Source organism: Bos javanicus, chromosome 10, assembly GCF_032452875.1.
Source record: "Bos javanicus breed banteng chromosome 10, ARS-OSU_banteng_1.0, whole genome shotgun sequence".
Classification (NCBI taxonomy): domain Eukaryota; kingdom Metazoa; phylum Chordata; class Mammalia; order Artiodactyla; family Bovidae; genus Bos; species Bos javanicus.
The window spans coordinates 13,191,348-13,207,750 of record NC_083877.1 but is presented as its reverse complement, the minus strand read 5'-3'; the positions used below and the strand labels follow the sequence as shown (position 1 = coordinate 13,207,750).

The 16,403-nt window shown below is 43.6% G+C and overlaps 1 protein-coding gene across 1 annotated transcript in view; it reads right to left on the bottom strand.

Annotated features, from left to right (window-relative positions):
* The window catches only part of DIS3L (DIS3 like exosome 3'-5' exoribonuclease), a 32,358-nt gene extending 20,172 nt beyond the window's left edge, over positions 1-12,186 (bottom strand). The window contains exons 1-3 of the mRNA XM_061430131.1: positions 11,934-12,186; positions 10,400-10,553; positions 1,530-1,658 (exon numbers count right to left, since the gene is read on the bottom strand). Coding sequence (XP_061286115.1) covers positions 1,530-1,658; positions 10,400-10,553; positions 11,934-12,072 — 422 coding nt within the window. The 5' untranslated portion in view covers positions 12,073-12,186. The remainder of the gene's footprint in view (positions 1-1,529; positions 1,659-10,399; positions 10,554-11,933) is intronic.
* Positions 12,187-16,403: the final 4,217 nt, after the last annotated feature.

The following is a 16,403-nucleotide window of genomic DNA, read 5'->3' as shown; positions in this document are numbered from 1 at the left end:
AATCCAAGTACCACAGCAACCTCATCCATTTCTTGATATGGCCTAGAAGCCATGAGGCTCTGCCACCACTAACACCTTTTAATTGGACAGATGAACCATACAGCACCACAAACAAGCCTTTGGCTAAGAGAAAAAGTAGGCTGGATGCAAGAAGCTGAAGATCATAACCCAGTAAAGACAGAATCCAACATGGTACCACGTGAAACGTCTGAAAATCCTCGTGAGGAGAATCTGAATTGAAAATGGAGTCTAGGTCTGGAGATGTATTCAAGAAAGGATCATGTTTCTGATGAAGTGGATGGACTTGAAAAGTCAGTTTCTGTAGGCATCTGTCTCCCTTTCTGCAAATGAAGATGCTATGCAAGGTTCCTTTAGTTCTAGAATTAAAAAATATTCACTAAGTACTGACTGCGTGCAAGGTTGTGTAGTTAGTAAGCGTGAATCCTCACACGTGACCCAATCTAGGAAGAGATTTGCTTTTCCCTTTCTGCTGTGGAGCCCTGTGGGAACTCAGTCCATTAAAGACTCAGTATATATCAGTGCTTATTTTGCTTTAGAGAATTTAAATATTTAATGGCTACACAGACAAAGAATTATAAGGAAAAATTATGTAAATATTTTGTATGGCAAAGCTATTTTAAAACTACAGTCTCTTTTGCCTTCTACAGAAGAGTGTGGCCGAAGCTATGTGTGCCCAGCACCTGCGCCCTAAGGCTGCCTCTGGCTTCAGCTGAGGTGGGGGTGATGGTTCCGTCCCTTCTCAAGGGCCCGCTGACTGGAGTTAACACCCTCAGGGGATGACCCTCAGCTAGAGTGGTACCTAAGTGCCTTCGCCTCCGCCCTTGGAGGTGACTTCGCCTCCGCCCTTGGAGGTGACTTCTGGGGCATGCTCTGCATGCTTTTTTAAAGGTTCCCAGCAGACGGAGCCTCAGTTTCCCTCAGCAGCAACACATCCTTTACTGCTTTCCCTCCTTCTCTGCATCACTCTCCCCAGTTCCTCACTCCTGCTTCTGGGAATTGCTTCTCACACAAACAACTCATCTCCCAAATCCTTGCTTCAGGGCTCTGCATTTAGGTGGACTCAACTATGACCCCCCACTTCCTAAAACAGCTTGACTAGAATTAAACTATGAGTTTCAGTTTAGTAAGGCTGATGGGGATATTAAAGCAACTTAAACCAGAGAAAGTGAGATGATCTTAGCTTAAAAGTAGGACCTCTCCCTGCCACACACACACACGCACACACACACACTTGCATTAAAGCTGTGACTTCCGGATCCTATTAGCCTTTAGGGGCCTGGGGCAAACTTACTCTAGGCACCTGTATCTCCTTAATTACAATTTCTAAAATTGTATTCAAATGACATCTCTAGAATATAGACACATTAAGCATTTCAGTATTAATCACAGTTCCAGAATAACTGTTGGTTTGTTCTGGCGTTATATTTAGATCAACTCCCAAATAACCAATGATAGGGAAATGAAAGAAGCTGATAGGGTGGACACCTAGCTGTTATTCAGGGCCATACCTGCTCTGCCACTTCTCCATGGACTCCCCTCTCTCCCGAGGGAGATAGCAGGACTGCTGGAATTCATTAGCGAAGAGGACACAGTCATGACGCGCATCCTTTAGGAGATTTCGCAATTTATTATACTGTCTGTGACACAGAGAAGAAGAATAAATCTCACGTAGCATGTACTCATCTCCTGCCAGCTCTTGCTAAGGTTCAGAAAAGATGAGGTATTTTAGAGTGAAAGACTGATTATTTAAAACCCAAGACACGCTCATTTATAGGCCTTAGTGTGTGCAGTGCGCTTGCGCTGGTTTCTCCAACCTGCCGGAATGGGCGTGGGCAGAGCCTCAGTAGTTAGTTCACGGATCAGTTACATTCCTCTACATCCCTTTCCCTTTCTGAGACCTCTGGCTGTTTATTATGTAATTATACGACCTTGCCTCATGTAGCCCCTTAGTCAAAGGCTCACAGAGGCAAGTAGAGTTTAGAGCTGTATTTTTATACTTCACTTTATTCCATAAGTGGCATTGGGTTTTAATACATTTTATTTTTTGCTGGCAGACCTGGAAAAGGCATATAAGGTAAGTTTGGGGATTTATCTGTGAATTTTATTGATGCAGCCACACCATTTACATGAATGAAGGCTAGCTTCATCTGTCAGACAACTAACTGAAAGTTTTAAGGTTTTTCCCCATCAGGAGATCTTCCTGTTAATCTCAAATAAATGTAAAGCAAATAAAATGTAAAGTCTCATTTAAGTCAGTTTCTAAGAAGGTGCTTTTCAATTGTCTTGGTAATACGAAATATATAATATTCACAATTATTTTAAAGGAAATCAATTATTTATTTTAAAATGGATTAATATTAAATCAGATGTTAAATTAACATATAAATTATCCAAGGTAGATGACTGGCATGTAATATAATAAAATTTGTGTGCTTGCATTCCTAGCACCAGCCTGCCACCATGGATGTTTAAAAATGAGTCTTTTCAATAAAGCAAAGGCAGAACTTTAACTTTTTTCCTCTAAATAAATGCTATCAAATCTGTATCATCTCAACACTTCATTGGAAAGCAAGAAACACATTTTACTTTCTTAGTAATTCTAATTTTGAGCCACTTTAAAAGGAATCAACAGCAAAAAGGATCATTAGGTAACTACAACTTATAAAACTGTCCTAATGAACAAAAGGATTCAGCTTCATTTATGTGAATGGTAGCTTTCCTTCATAGAATTCCACTTGTGTAAACAAAAGCTGCCCCTTTCCCCTGGAAATGCCTAGAACATATTAAATTTATAATTTTCCCACTTTCACAAAGATACACTTAAAATCATTTTTCACAGCCTCTGAGAATATGCACAGAGGAGTCTCCATCACTGTGCTAGCAAGACCCAGACCCTCCTTACCAGGTGGTTAGGCAAGGACTTTCACTTTCTGCTTCACACATTTCTGTCATGCATGAATTTTTTAAATGAGTACTTTTCTTGTTAAGCAATAAAAAATTCTAGAAGAGGTTTTATAAACATCTGAAATTTATTAATTCAGAGAAAATACTGAAAACTATTGCCTGTTTTTCCTGATCTCTTCCAGTTTTTTGCTCCCTTTGGCCACATCCCTAATAAAGCACCTGAGTTCAGTACAGGTACTGGCTGCACTGTACCAGACTAAACAGCTTGCAGTTGGCAAACTCCTTCTCTGTGCTCTGCTGAGGGCCCTCAGGGAACCATCTAGATGTCCCTGATGCAGCCCTTCACCTGCAAAATGGTCCTGCTCATGGTGAACGCAACATAACCATCCATTCCTCAAAAAAAAAAAAGAAAAAAAAAGTCAAAACTAGAACTACCACATGTCCCAGCAATTCACTTTTGGGTACAGACCTCGAAGAACTGAAAGCAGCGTCTCAAAGAGATATTTGCACACCCCTGTTCATAACAACATTATTCATATTAGCTAAAAGGTAGAACCAGCCCAAGTGTCTACAGAGGAATGGGTGGACGAACAAAACGTGGTATATACATACCACGGACTGTTACTCAGCCTTAGAAGGGAAGCTCTGACATATTCTTCAGCACAGATGACCCTTGAAGACATTATGCTGAGTGAAACAAGCCGGTCACAAAAGGACAAGTATTGGATGATTACACTTATATGTATTTCCCTGAGGAGCCAAATACACAGAGACAGAAAGTGGGACGGTGGTTGTGTGTTGTGTTGGGGGGTGTGGGTCTTGGGGGAGGGAGACGGGGAATTAACATTTAGTGGGTTTCAGTTTGGGGAGATGAAAAAGTTCTGAAGGCAGGTTGTTACAACAGTGTCAATGTATTCAATGCTACCAAACAGTATACTTAGATAGGGGTACATTTTATGTTATATATATTTTACTGTGATTAAAAAAAATAGCTACACTAATTGTCAAAACAAAATAAAACCACAAAAAAAGATAGAACAACCCATTTCAGTGGGATCAGATCAGATCAGATCAGTCGCTCAGTCGTGTCCGACTCTTTGCGACCCCATGAATCGCAGCACGCCAGGCCTCCCTGTCCATCACCAACTCCCAGAGTTCACTCAGACTCACGTCCATCGAGTCAGTGATGCCATCCAGCCATCTCATCCTCTGTCGTCCCCTTCTCCTCCTGCCCCCAATCCTTCCCAGCATCAGAGTCTTTTCCAATGAGTCAACTCTTCGCATGAGGTGGCCAAAGTACTGGAGTTTCAGCTTTAGCATCATTCAGGCAATGTGCAGGGTGTGATGGGAACCCAGGAGGGAAGAGGAAGGCATCCAGGAGGGAGGGGACAGACCTGAAGGATGGGTGAGCAGTAAGTAGACAAAGGGCCCCAGGGAGGAAAGAGAGGGGACAGAAGGCTCGAGGGAGCAGACAGCACGCTTTCTCCTTATATCTCTAGCACTTAACCCACAGCAGGTGCTCAAAAAATGTCTGCAAATGAGTCAATGAACTCACAACCCGTTGCAACAGTGAACCAAATACAAGACACAAATGCCCTGGGACAAACTCTGACATTTCAGAACCCAGTTGCTCTTTCGCTAGGCTTCGCACACATCACTGCATTGGTCAGCACACCCGTACCCTAAACGTGGGGCTTCTCGAATCCAGTCCTCTCCAAACACCTGATGTTCCACAAGCCAGACCCAGGGGGGTTTACCACCAAATAAGCGTAATGACAATCCTTGCCAATGTTTAGCAAAACCTATCACTTAGAAAAAAGAATTTTCTCAATTTGAAGTTCTACTCCCAAATATTTCCCGTAGACTTTTCGAGTGTGCGTCCATTTGTCAGCTACCTATCAGCCAGATAAAACAAATGAACAAATGGCACGAGAATATTAATGGAGAAAGCAGGAGACAAACAGCGAATCACTCTGAGTGTGACAGTCCAGTGCTCTTGTAGGCATGTGGGTTTATGCTTATAATTTCATAGCATATCCATCGAATACAGTCGTATTTTTTGCTAGTCAGGGCTGGTGGCGCACATGATGGAATGAGATATATGAGCATCCTGCAGGGAGCCAGCAGAGATCATCATAGTGCCTTAAACAAATCTGGCCTGAATGACAGGACAAGAGTTTCAAATAGTCAAGTACAAAAAAATTAAAAAACTTCCAGTCTTACAGAAAAACCCTAGTTTCCTAGTCTGGCTCAAGTGTTTTCTAAAAATCTCCATTATCTACAGACAGTTTCTCAGGGGACAGCAAAACTTACCTTTTCTAGATTGATTTTTTTTTCTATTTTTATTCAATAGTGATCTTATCTGCAGATGCAACATGCCTTCCCCTGCTGACTCCTCTCTCTGGGGATTAGAAGTGGGTGTCATACAATCAATGGGAGATGTACAAGGAAGTGGGCTCCGTACTCAAGGCTGCATTTCTTCAGTTTTTGCAGAACTGGGGTGAGGTCTCCTAGACTTGCTTTCAGAGGTCCCTAAGCTTTCTACAAGAATTTCAAAAATTTCTATTTCCATTTATATTAGGTTGTATTCTTTCTTTTTTATTTTATTTTTTTACTGTGGTAAAAGTCATATAATATAAAACATAGTATCTTAACCAGACTTAACTTATAGTTTAGTGACACAAAGTACATTCAACCTGTGCAACTCTCATCCATCATCCATCTCCCAAATTATTCACCTTCCTAAACTGAAACTCTGTCCCCATTATACACTAACTGCCCATTCTCCTCTCCCCGCCCCTGGTATCTATCAATGTACTTTCTGATTGTGAATTTGACTATACTAGGTACCTCGTATAAGTGGAATCAAGCAGTATTTGCCTGCATTAGGTGATATTCTTAAAACATTTTAAATGGAGCATAATTTGGACCAGGCTTCTAGCTGCAATGCCATTTGGTGTCAGGGCCTGCCCTGTTGGAAGCCTCAAAGACACCTCAAACTCAAGACCTCTACCTTCCCACACCTGACCTCCTCTAGTGTTCCCCCTCTGTATCGGGTTACATAAGCCAGAAACCTTAGTGTCATTCTTGACACTACCTTCTCCCTTATCTCACTTACATAAATCCATTACTAAACCCTATAGATCTTTTTTAAAAACAGTTGCTTTATTGAGATATGATGCATAAAATTCACCCTTTTAAGATGTACAATTCAATGGTTTTTAGTATAGTCCCAGAGTTATGTAACCATTACCATTATCTAATTCCATTTTTATCAGCCCCCAAAGAAACTTATACCCATCAAGCAGTCACTTCCCATTCCCTTTGACTCAGCCCCTGGCAACTACTAACCTACTTTTCATCTCTTGGATTTACCTATTCTAAGCATTTTATAGGCATTTTATTCTAGGCATTTTATATAAATGGAATCATACAATATAGGATTTCCATGTGTGTGGCTTGATTCTTTCACTTTGCATAATATTTTCAAGTCCGTGTTGTAGCATTTATCACTAATTCATTCCTTGTTATGGCTGAATAATATTTCATTGTATGGTTAAAACACCTTTCGTGGAATCATTATCACTAGCTGGACATTTGGGCTGTTCCCATAGTTTGGCTATTATGAATACAGCTCTTATGAACATCTGTCTCCAAGTTTTTGTGTGGACATGTTTTCAATCTGTTATATATTTACAAAGTTCTATGGATCTTAACTACTAAACAGCTCTTAGAAAAGTCTATTTCTCTCCCTGTCTCTAAGTTAGCCACATCTCTCATGTGAACTAAAGCAAGTGCCTCCTCTTCTTTTCGCCAAGCCTCTTTTCCACTGGCCCAGTAATCTTTTCAAAATTGGAATCCGATCATGTTATCCCCCTTGCTCAAAACCCTTCGCCACATCCCTGAGGCCCATGGGCCCTATCTTAGTCCAGCCCAGGGCCTCTCCTCCCTCCTTCTCCACGTACTCCGTCCCCCAGCCTTGCACGGCACAGTTTCCTTGCCCGGAAAGCTTTTCTCCTTTCTTTGCCTGGGACTCACACACCCCTCAGAGCTCAACACAGGCCTCTCACTCAGGAAAGCTTTTCCTCCGGCGCCTAGTCTGGGCTCTCCTGAGCCAAGTCCCATGCCTCAGCATGCCTGTCACAGCCGCATTCCCCCATCTGTTTCTGAGCATCCATTACTGCCTGTCTCCCCATCAAGAGCACGTCTGCTTTTGTTCTCCACCGTATCCTCAGTGCTAGCACAGCTCTGACACATAGAATCTCTCAAATGAACACCTTAACACATGAATAAATGTCAGCCTTACAGGGCTATCACATGAGCCCTCATTAAATAAACATTTGAGGATTGTTAGATGGCAGAGCGTGTGATTATTCCAATCAAAAACTTGACATTCCTCATACTGTTTTGTACAACATACTTATGAGAACAGGCATTTTCTGCATTGATATTATTGAAATCAAACTACAAAATCATATTAAATATAGAATCTATGTCTATAGACACAGAGGCAGTGTGTGATTGCTTAGTCGCTCAGTCATGTCTGACTCCTTGAAATCCCATGAACTGTAGCCTGCCAGGCTCCTCAGTCCATGGAATTTTCCAGGCAAGAATATTGGAGTGGGTTGCCATTGCCTATTCCAATAGAGGCCGTGTCTTTCCATTATTAAACCCAATTCGGGTGATTTCATTTCAGTAAAACAGTGTCATTGGTCCCCTTAAATTAATGTTCATTTGCAGTTTTCTGATTTTGTAGCTTTGTTTAATTTGAAGGTCTGATTTGGGTTTAGGGTTGCATTAAGTAGTTAGGTATGAGGATTTATACCTAAATTTATGTTGAAACATATTTAAGTAACTTAATTTAAATTAACACTGAGTATCCACGAGACTTTCTTTTCTTTTAGAAACAAAGTTGACTACATTACTCATGTTGAGTAACATTGATATAGGATGGGGAGTTTGATCCCCATCAAACTGTAACACTTTCCAACTGTAACACTTTGATCTCAGTCTTACATTATGTACTAAGAGACTGAGACTCATTTTATACAGATGGCATTTAGGAAGGAGTCAAAAAGAGAAAGCAAGGCATCCTTTTTCCAGACACTAGAGCAGACCAGGTATTTTCACTTGACAAAACTTTCCTAAGCAATAATGTTCCTAAAAGCATGCCAAATACAATGAATTGTTTACCAGCATCTCAAAAATCTCTAAGGAAGAACTGAAAAACAAAACTTTCCCCAACATTAAATGAAGCAAAGCACCAGAGAGCCTCTGCTAGGCCGCAAGCATGCCAAGTCACTTCAGTCGTGTCCCACTCTGTGTGACCCTATCAACTGTAGCCTGCCAGGCTCCTGGGTCCATGGGGATTCTCCAGGCAAGAGTACTGCAGTGGGTTGCCATGCCCTCCTCCTGGGGATCTTCCCAACCCAGGGATCAAACCTGCATCTCTTATGTCTCTTGCATTGGCAGGCGGGTTCTTTACCACTTCTGCTAGGCCACCTTTGGTTAAATACAAATACTCAAGTGATTTACACGTAACACTTACAAAGGCCAAATTAATCAAGCATATCTCCTGAATCTTACACATTCAATGGCTGTCATCAACTATAAAGCTAGCTTTTAATATATGACACTTTCCAGGGCTTAGGTCAGAGAAGGCAATGGCAACCCACTCCAGTACTCTTGCCTGGAAAATCCATGGACGGAGGAGCCTGGTAGGCTGCAGTCCATGGGGTCGTGAAGAGTCGGACACGACTGAAGCGACTTAGCAGCAGCAGCAGCAGGGCTTAGGTAACTTCCTTTAGCTGTTTCAACCTGAATACACCTGCTGGTCGCCTAACAGGTAAATAAAACACCAAGTCCCAAACCTGCTGATTCCTTTTGCTGCTTTTCATTCCTCGTCATCAGTCAGGTTCATTTCCCCGAATTGAGACCAGTCTCAAAACTATTTCCTTCAGAAGGCATTTTCAACTCCCACACCCCATGTTCACTTCTTCACTTTGCACAGTCCACATTAAATCATCCTACATGTGTCCATGTAAGGTATGCCACAATTACCTTCTTGCTTCTTGCATCTAACTCCAACAAGACAAGTTTGTTGAGAGAGGGACCAAGACTTCTTTTTGTACTTCAGAAGGCCTGGAACTAGGAGCTCAAAAATGGCAAAACCAGGGTGTTACCCTGTGAGTCTGTTCCATGACTCTTTAGCTTTTGTTTTCACATTTAGTACATTCAGAGACACAGTGAAGTAATGGAAAACCAGTAATTTTTCAAGTTAACTACTTTTGAAATGTTCAGGAAAAAAGACTATTTAAATTCCAATTCTTTGCTTTCAAATGTCCCAGGAATTGGTTTTTAAAACAATCCTTAATATTAAAAATATTTTAGAAAACAGAAGTTGAAAGGGCTCAGCAGTGTGTTAGCAACTCACACTATAACAGCAAATTGATTTTAGTAGCAGAAATTGAAATACGACACCTACAGCAGCATTTAAACCTGGATGCGTATAAACATTTATATCTTTGTGTCTGAACAAAATCAACTTCAAGCTCATATAAAAATATTCTATCTGAAAAACCTGCACACAATCTAGTAAATGCATATTTTTTGAATTGAGCATATAATAAGGACAACTTATCATTTTCATATACAAATAAACACACTTCATCTTTTACTACCAATGTCTGAAGAAACCACAACATTTAAAAAAGAATAAACATAATTTCTGCTTAACTTGGGGTGTTAAGAGGTTCGGTGTATAATTCTAATATGCTGTTTCCACACAGCCATCAAGTTCAAATCATAAATCTTTTCCCAACATAAAAGAAGCAAAACCATTTATAGTGTATTTGTTTAAAAGGTGAAAAACTGTTCTTCCTTTACGCACAAGGCAAGCATTTTAGACTGAGTTCAACCAGAAATTCTTTGTTTAGCAAATACAATTACTATGGTTCGTGGTTATACCAGTAGTCTAAAAATAAAACAAGTTAATTCTGGTTTCACTGAATAAATCACAAGTGATTAAATGAATTTATAAAGAAATTTGCCTCCCCAATAAAGGAGCCTCAAATTTTAAAACACTTCCTTTTTCCCAGGGGGAAAATAATGTACGTTTCTGAAACAATATATCTATAAATAAAAAGATTAAATAATATGCAGTTTTCACCCAGAAGTAAGCAATAGGTCTGCTACTATAAAACTGCAAACCAAAAGCCAAGAATCTTAAGTACCCACATCCTGGGGACACTGCAGTTTATTGATTTACAGTCAGATCTCTGGGCCAGGTGTTGAAGAAGAAATATAAAAGAATGTTACTGCATTCCTCACTGGCAAAGAAAATGCCAAATTAGTTCAAAAAGTCCTTTCTGATGAAAATAATGAATTCCTCCCCTCTCTCTCCAACAAGGGACCTTTTGTAAAGGGGAGAAAAAAACCCTGCACCATAAATAAATAAATAATGCAAAACAGATACCTTCGGCCTCTTTGATGCTGCACAGCTTGACAAGCCGTTTGCATGAAAACAATTCCCTTCAACTCAGGAAACTCAAGGATCTCAAGGTAATCTTGAACGACTTTCCAATCTGGAACCATGTAATGAGTCACGTCACTAGACAAGAGTTTCCCATCTGAAGCATAATTCAAAACGGAAGAGATCAGACAGCGTTTGCAAACCTGGCTTATTATGATTTCAATGTCAGGGTGTCCCCATGTGCGGAACAACTTCTAATCTTAACAACACTGTGAAGTTTTTAAAAGACAAATCCACTTTGGTAGAGTTAAATTCAGCACCTTCATTTTTCTGAAGTTATGATAAATAAAAGCTCAGTGTGGTCTATGGTGTTGCCAGTCGGACAGAAGATGACAGATTAAAATACAAAAAACAAAACAAGCAAATCCTAAGCATAATTTAACTTTTTTTGTGTTAACTCATTGACCTGCACTCACTTTCCAGTGGGGCACCACAAACATGTTAACCACTTGTTTATGCCCAGGCATTTCAAGTCGGTTCTGTTTCAAGCTTGCGAACGTGCTCAGAAGTCTCCTTGGGCCAGGAAGGCTGAATTGACTAGAAAAGATGCTCAGTGCAAGCAAGGGCAGAGGTGGGACTTCCACCCAGCCTGTGTCTCGGAGCTGGTTAGCCGAGCTGTAACTGAAATGTTCGCCTTAATAATAAGCTGAGGATCCCAGATATTCGCTGAAAAGGACTACCATGCTCCTCTCCCACCACGGGGAAGAACCTGCAACCTCCATCGTTAAATCGGCCACCCCAGCAGCCTAGAAATCAAGCGGAGGAAGGTGTAGTGGGCAGCCGACCCAAATCCAGTTTCCCCATGACCTTCCTAGACAACGACGCCCCAGATGATTCACAAATCCTACAGTCAAGTGCGCTCTCCACTGGGTAAATGTCTGAGGCCTCGGTGCTGGTAGGTCAGAAAAGTGGTGGGGAGCAGAGCAAAGTACAACGAGAAGCAGCAGCAACGTTTGCTCCCGCGCCCCGACTCGCACTGCGGGGCCCACGGCTCGGGACCTCCTCGTTTCACCACCGCGAGCCTGGGGGCCGGACGCTCCAGCGCCCACAGGCCCCTCGGAGAGCCCCCAAACCAGGCCTCTGCGCGGTGGGGGCGCCTGCCCCTCGGCCCTTCCTCTTCCCCGGGCAGAGCAATCGGGAGTCGGGGTTGAGAGACCGCGGAGCCATGGACCGGCCCAGCTCTCGGAGGTCTGGAAGCCGCCTGCCCCTTGCGTGCGAGCGGCAGCCGGGTCGGAGGTGATGCCTGGAGGCGGGCGGAGGCCCGGGGGCCTCGGACTCTGCGCCACTGCGGCCTCGCTCTCCGCCTCTGGGCCGCACCCTTCCACCTTAAGGCCGACGCTCTACCCCGACCCCGACCCCGCCGCCCCAGCTCCAGCTCCTGCCCGGCCTCGGCTCCCCGCGCTCCAGCCCCGGCCACCCAGCTCCCGCCGGACCTCGGCTCCCGGTGCCCCCAGCCCTCTGCACCCCGGGCCCTGACCGTTGTGGCAGGTGGCGGGCTGCGGGCAGAGCGGGCTGTTGCAGGGCACACTGGGCCGCAGGTAATGCTCCCGCACAATCCGCAGCGTCCGGCCGTGGAAGGTCCTCAGAAGCAGCACCTTCTCCCGTTTCTGCAGCATGCTGGTCGCGCCCGGACAGAGTTCCGGGCCCGGGGAGGCGCCCGCTCCGCGAGCGGCCGGGAAGCGGCAGCCGCAGCGCCGCGCGGGCGGAGGCGAGGCCGAGGCTTCGGGCCCGCCCCCTCGGCCTGGTCTCCGCGGAGCTCCAGGCGGGCAGGCCCTCCTAGGCGGCCTGAGCGCTCCGGGCTCCGCAAGGAAAACCGCCCTAACGGCCCGAACCCCGGTGTTGAGAGCAGCAAGAGGCCCGCGGTGTGGGTGTTCTAGCCAGACTCACAGTCTCCCCCCAACCCTGCCTCAGTTTCTCCCCTCTTTAACGGTTGCCTGGGGGTGGAATTGCCTGGGAGGGGTGGAAACCAAGCAAAAGACTTCAGGGGGCCGAAGATAATACAGATCGTCTTCCACAGACGATGGGGTCAGGTCCCGATAAACCCATCTAAATTGAAAATCCATTTAACACACCTAACCCACCCAACATCACAGCTTAACCCAGCCTATCTTAGACCTGGTCAGAAAACTTACTTTGGCCAAGAGTTGGGCGGGATCATCTAACACAAAGCCTGTTTATGACAGTGTTGAATATCTCATGTAATTTATTGAATGCTGTACTGTAAGTGAAAAGCAGAATGGTTGCCTGCGTTTCGGTTGTTTACTCTGCTGATCACCGTGTTGTCTCGGAGCTTAGACTTGTTCCCCTGCTCACAGGAGAGCATCACAGCATCACAGGAGAGTGTCTTGTGCCATTAGCTCAAAAAAGATAAAAATTCCAAGTGGGTATTACTTTCACACCATGGTAAAATCCAAAAATTATTAAGTGGAATCATGGGAAGTGGAAACTGTCAGTACAAGGAAACGAAAGTCTTGCAAAGATTTGGTGCAACTGTGAAGGATTATTGTACTTTGTTTCTACCTTCAGGTCCATATAGGATTGGGACTCCCTTATTAATATGGATACTTATCTTTTTGTTGTTGCAACTAAATGTTGCTAAGTCCTGTCCGACTCATTGCAACTCCATAGACAGCAGGCTTCTCTCGGTTCCTCTGTCCATGGGATTTTCCAGGCAAGAATAACTAGAGTGGGTCGCCATTTCCTTCCCCAGGGGATCTTTCTGACCCTGCTTTCGCATCTCCTGCTTTGGTAGATGAATTCTCTACAGCTGAGCCACCAGGGAAGCCCAATTATTAGTGTTTTGTATTAATATAGATAAATATTAGTATGTTCTGTTTGTTGCTCTTGCTGTCCCTTGAAAGAGCTAAAAGATTCAGCAAATAAGCCAGCAACCCTGCTAACTCAACATTTTTTTCCCTTTAAAAAAACTGTATTTATTTTTAATGTCATGTATTTTTAATTCATATAAAAATTCAAACAATGCAGATAAAATGGAAACCAATCCTTTCCCTTGAGGTAAACATTATCTATTCAACCTCAGCATGATAGCATTTGCAGCCTCTGGCAAAGGAATTCTCCTTGAAATTTGATGGAGACTAAAACAGTTCAAAATGACTGCAGATGGTGACTGCAGCCATGAAATTAAAAGACACTTGCTTCTTGGAAGAAAAGCTATGACTAACCTAGATAGAATATTAAAAAGCAGAGGCATTACTTTGCCAGTAAAGGTCCATCTAGTCAAAGCTATGTTTTTTCTAGTAGTCATGTATGGATGTGAGAGTTGGAGTATAAAGAAAGTTGAGCACCAAAGAATCAAAGCTTTTGAACTGTGGTGTTGGAGACTTTTGAGAGTCCCTTGGACTACAAGGAGATCCAACCAGTCAATCGTAAAGGAAATAAATCAGTCCTGAATATTTATTGGAAGGACTGATGCTAAAGCTGAAACTTCAGTGCTTTGGCCACCTGATGCAAAGAACTGACTCATTGGAAAAGACCCTGATGCTGGGAAAGAATGAAGGTGGGAGGAGAAGGGGATGACAGAGGATGAGATGGTTGGATGGCATCACCAACTTGATGTACATGAGTTTGAGCAAGCTCCAGGAGTTGGTGATGGACAGGGAAGCTTGGTGTGCTGCAGTCCATGGGGTCACAAAGAGTCGGATACAACTGAGTGACTGAAATAAAATACAGTCTCTTCTGAGATCACACTCTCTTGGTTGTATGGAAGCCACTGTTTCTCCAAGCTCTCAACAAAGACCTTTGAGCTGCATCAGGAGCTTTACAAAGAAGTGTCACATTTAATTTCCACAACAAGTCAATGGAGTCAGGCATTATTATCCCCATTTTACAGATGATGAAACAAGATTAGAGAGGTTAAGCTTATCAAGGCCAAGATTATCCAGTTATTAAGTGATGGAATCAATATCCTAGCTGGAATCTGGCTGAATCCAAAGCAGGCTCCTCACTAATTACCGTGCTCTTCACAGATGAATAAAATACAACTCATATCTAAGGAGTTTATAGTCAACTTGTTCAGTGCTAGTTAAGGCACCTCAACCAGCTGGTGGAAGAGCATTGGCACTTCCTTTTACGCTAAAGTGAGCGGAACTAGAGTATCCAGTTTGATCACTTTCTCTAGGGCACTTGTCTGAACCTTCTTGGTACCAGGGACAGTTTTCTTGGAAGACAGTTTTCCACTGACTAGGGCTGGAGGTGGGCGTGTGGCTGGGTGGGGTGGCTGGGTAGGGGAATGGTTTCAGGATGATTCAACCTCATTACCTTTCGGGTTTGCATCCTATGAGAATCTAGTCTCACTGCTGGTCTGACAGGAGGTGGAGCTCAGAGGGTAATAACAGCTTTGGGGAACAGCTGTAAGCACAGGTGAAGCTTTGTTCACTCTTCCACCCCTCACCTCCTGCTGTGTGGCCTGGGGCAGGGGCAGTGGTTTTGGGGCCCTCTGCTCTAGGAGAACATATGTTTTGTTGTTGTCATTTTTAATATTTTTTTATCTTTTGGCTGTGCTGCAAGGCATTCGGGATCTTAGTTCCCTGACTAGGGATGAGCCCTCATCCCCTGCATTGGAAATGCGGAGTCTTAACCCTGGGCCACCAGGGAAGTCCCTCTGGGGGAATATATTAAAAAGAGTCATGATCCCTCACTCATTGCATTTTTATGTAAAGTTATCTGCATGTGGGATGATGTGAGTGAGATCTGAGACAGAATAACACAAGTTAGGAGAACATCACAGTGCTGGTCCCCAGGTCAAAGCACTAGGCGGGCCCGTATGGCAACCAGCAGTGCAGGAGGACAGGCCTAGAGACCCCCGGTACGCAACAGGATTTGACCTTTACGTAAAAACGCTCCTGACAGCTGCTCATGATTCCCTCCAAAGTGCTCCCATTTTCTTTCTTTCTTTTTTTTTTTAACTTCTTATATGTCCTTAACATCTCTCTTTAGCATTTTGTAACTTTAAACTATTTAAAACAATAGTGAAGGACAGGGAAACCTAGCATACTGCAGTCCATGGGGTCGCAAAGAATTGGACACGACTGAGCGGCTGAACAACAACTTTAAACTTCCTCTAAATTGGGACTAGTGATTTTTTAAGGTAGAGAATATGTCTGGGGCTCTATTGAAAGTTGATAATCCAAGGCTTGCCAAACACTTCTTTGGCTTGCATGGCAATGATAAGGTACAAATTATGTTCTCAAAAGCATACTCCCTTAGTTCTTGGAACTGATGATCTAAAATGGACAAGAATGCCTTTTTGTTGATTTGTTTGTCTCACAGACCATCTGATGCTTCTTGGATGAAAATATGTTTCTCTCTCAGTCAGAATAAACTAGGTTATGCTGCGGTAATATACAACTTCAAAAATCCCAATGACTTAAAACAGCAAGATGTTGCATGGGTGCCTGTGAGATCCATTCTGTATTTTCTCCAGGGCCCAGGCTGGATGGAGTCTGTCCTCTCTGAAACACTATTTGCTGTTCATTTTTGTTGTTTAGTCGCTAAGTTGTATCCGACTCTTGCAACCCCATGGACTGTAACCCACCAGGCTCCTCTGTTCATCTGATTTTCCAGGCAAGAATACTGGAGTGGGTTGCCATTTCCTTCTCCAGAGGATCTTCCCAACCCAGGGATAGAACCCAAAACTCCTGCATTGGCAGGAGAATTTTTTACCACTGAGCTACGAGGGAAGCCCTCTTGCTCTTCACTGGCAGAGGGAAAAAAGGCCTCTAGACAGCCTTAGGTCAGAAATTAAAAGCTCAGTCTGGAAGTGACACATGTTTCTTCTGCCTAGTGGCCAGAACTAATCACATGACCACACATCCCAGGTCAGAAAATGGGTGGAGGTGGGATGTTTGGGTGGCAGTGCAGCTCCTCCCTCTTGGCTTGAAGGTGGTGCGCTGAAACCCCCTGGTGAGCAGTGTTGGTGACCGCTTGA